The following is a 1,915-nucleotide window of genomic DNA, read 5'->3' as shown; positions in this document are numbered from 1 at the left end:
GATATTAAGTAATATTAATTTTTTCCATAATTTATAATTTTAAAATTAAAAATAATATCAATCCAATTTTCTTCTTGAGACTAGATTAAATGTTACGTAATGATAATATAATTGACATCACTAAGTTATTTGCATAAAAGTGTTAATTCTCGATTAATTATTAGATTTTAGAGTGAATTATTATTATTTGAATTCTAAATTTTAAATAATAAATTATGAAATTTTAATATTTTAATATTGTTTTGGTGCTACTATCTTTATTATTAAAAATAATTATAATTTAAATGTGCGAAAAAAATACATAATCTCTATAATTTAAATGTTGGAAAAGAATACATAATTAGATATTACGGTTAAGGGAAAAAACGATTATCATTAAATATGGGGAAAAAAAATTAGCTTATTAAAAGAACAAATAAAATATAATTAAATCGAAAGGATTATCATTCAAAGTGAAAAACAATAATTTAATAAAATAAATTATATTTAAATAGGGAGTAAATTATCCATTGAGGAAACAATTATGAAATTAAAAAGAATAATCATTTTTAGTTTGTAGAGATTCCAGTGTGGACCAACTCCATTCCCAAAACCTTGCAATGTCTGGGAACTTGGTTTGGATAGGTCGTGAGTTGCATGGAGGCAATCTTCACAAATTCTAATGTTAATGTTAAATGGACTGAAACTGGAACTTCAATTCCCAAAATTCCCAGAACATGTTGTGAGGGATCTTCCGCGATTTTAGGGCTTGCGAACACGCGGGGATTCCTTTATCGTCTCCAGCACTGGTTTCCAATACCTAAAACAGCGTACCCTGTGCTGACTTAACCCCAAACCCAACTCTGTCGGTTGGTCTTCATCTTCATTTAACTCCAACTTTGGCGCCACAAACCCATCTTTCAATTTTGTTTGCAATTGATTTGTCTTCCCGGCACTGCCATTGTTTAAAGAAAATTCACATAAAGGGCCACTGCCAACGGCTGGAAAGACTCTAGAGTTACAGGAGTGCTCTCTAAGGGCCGAGTTGCATTGGGATGCTAACAAATTAAGCGAGGCCATGTCAGAAGACGATAGTACACACCGCAAATATTTTTGCATTGGGAGAAGAGCATAGACGCCACCCAACGCCAAATCCTCCTCAGGACGGAGGGCTGCGATGCGACGCCCTGCTTGGAGATCACTGAAATTGCACACGAATTGTTGGGGATTGTCCACCATCAGCTCTCCCACCTTAATTGCCTCCGCAAATTTTTGAATGCCACCATCGCTCCACCGTATAACTTTCGCTGCCGCGGTGGTTCTGCACGATTTAGCACAGCATAGATGATTCCCCATTGATTCTTATTTCTTGATGCCAAGGTTTAGTTAATCCACTGTTCTCTCGATCTCTTTATTTCCACTTAGCGTCCGCCTTACTGAAGATAATAATAACAAATTAATCGAGAGGGTCAACAATATTGCAGTGATTTCGTTGCACGTTTTTCACCGTTCCACTAAACCTAAAACCGGGAAAAAAAATTGTGCACGCATTTTGCATTTGGTAGTGATTGTATTGCACGTTTTTTACTCCTCCCATACAACCGACAGAAAATTGTGTACCTATTTACTATTTTGATGGAATTTTATAACACAACCTTCGTAGTCATTTAGTGTTTTGGGATCCAGCTTCATTGGTGGGAGTGAGTGTTCCCTAAGTACATAAATCGTTGGAAGTCACGATTATTTAAGTATAACAATGTTACTTAACTACTCCATAAATTGTAAAAGTGAAGATTATTAAAGTGTAGCGACGTTTTTTGTTTGTGTTAAATTACATTGAGGAAAAAAATTGAAATTGTTCTATGTATTTCTAAATAAATTGTGTTAGTGAACTTATCGATTTGCTAAATAGAGTTATTTACAACGTTGTATAATA

General features: G+C 34.2%; 1 protein-coding gene across 1 annotated transcript; it reads right to left on the bottom strand.

The window, feature by feature from the left end:
• Nucleotides 1–612: 612 nt before the first annotated feature.
• On the bottom strand, nt 613–1,374 carry LOC149177964 (uncharacterized). The gene has a single exon (XM_089423504.1). The coding sequence runs from the start codon at nt 1,333–1,335 to the stop codon at nt 742–744; it is 594 nt and encodes a 197-aa protein (XP_089279630.1). The 5' UTR covers nt 1,336–1,374; the 3' UTR covers nt 613–741.
• Between the last annotated feature and the right edge of the window lie 541 nt (nt 1,375–1,915).

Source organism: Pinus tabuliformis, chromosome 4_1, assembly GCF_031772625.1.
Source record: "Pinus tabuliformis cultivar Carrire ecotype Pingquan chromosome 4_1, CPIR1, whole genome shotgun sequence".
NCBI classification, from domain to species: Eukaryota; Viridiplantae; Streptophyta; class Pinopsida; order Pinales; family Pinaceae; genus Pinus; species Pinus tabuliformis.
The sequence above is the reverse complement of the archived record's forward strand: the minus strand, read 5'-3'. Positions and strand labels throughout refer to the sequence as shown.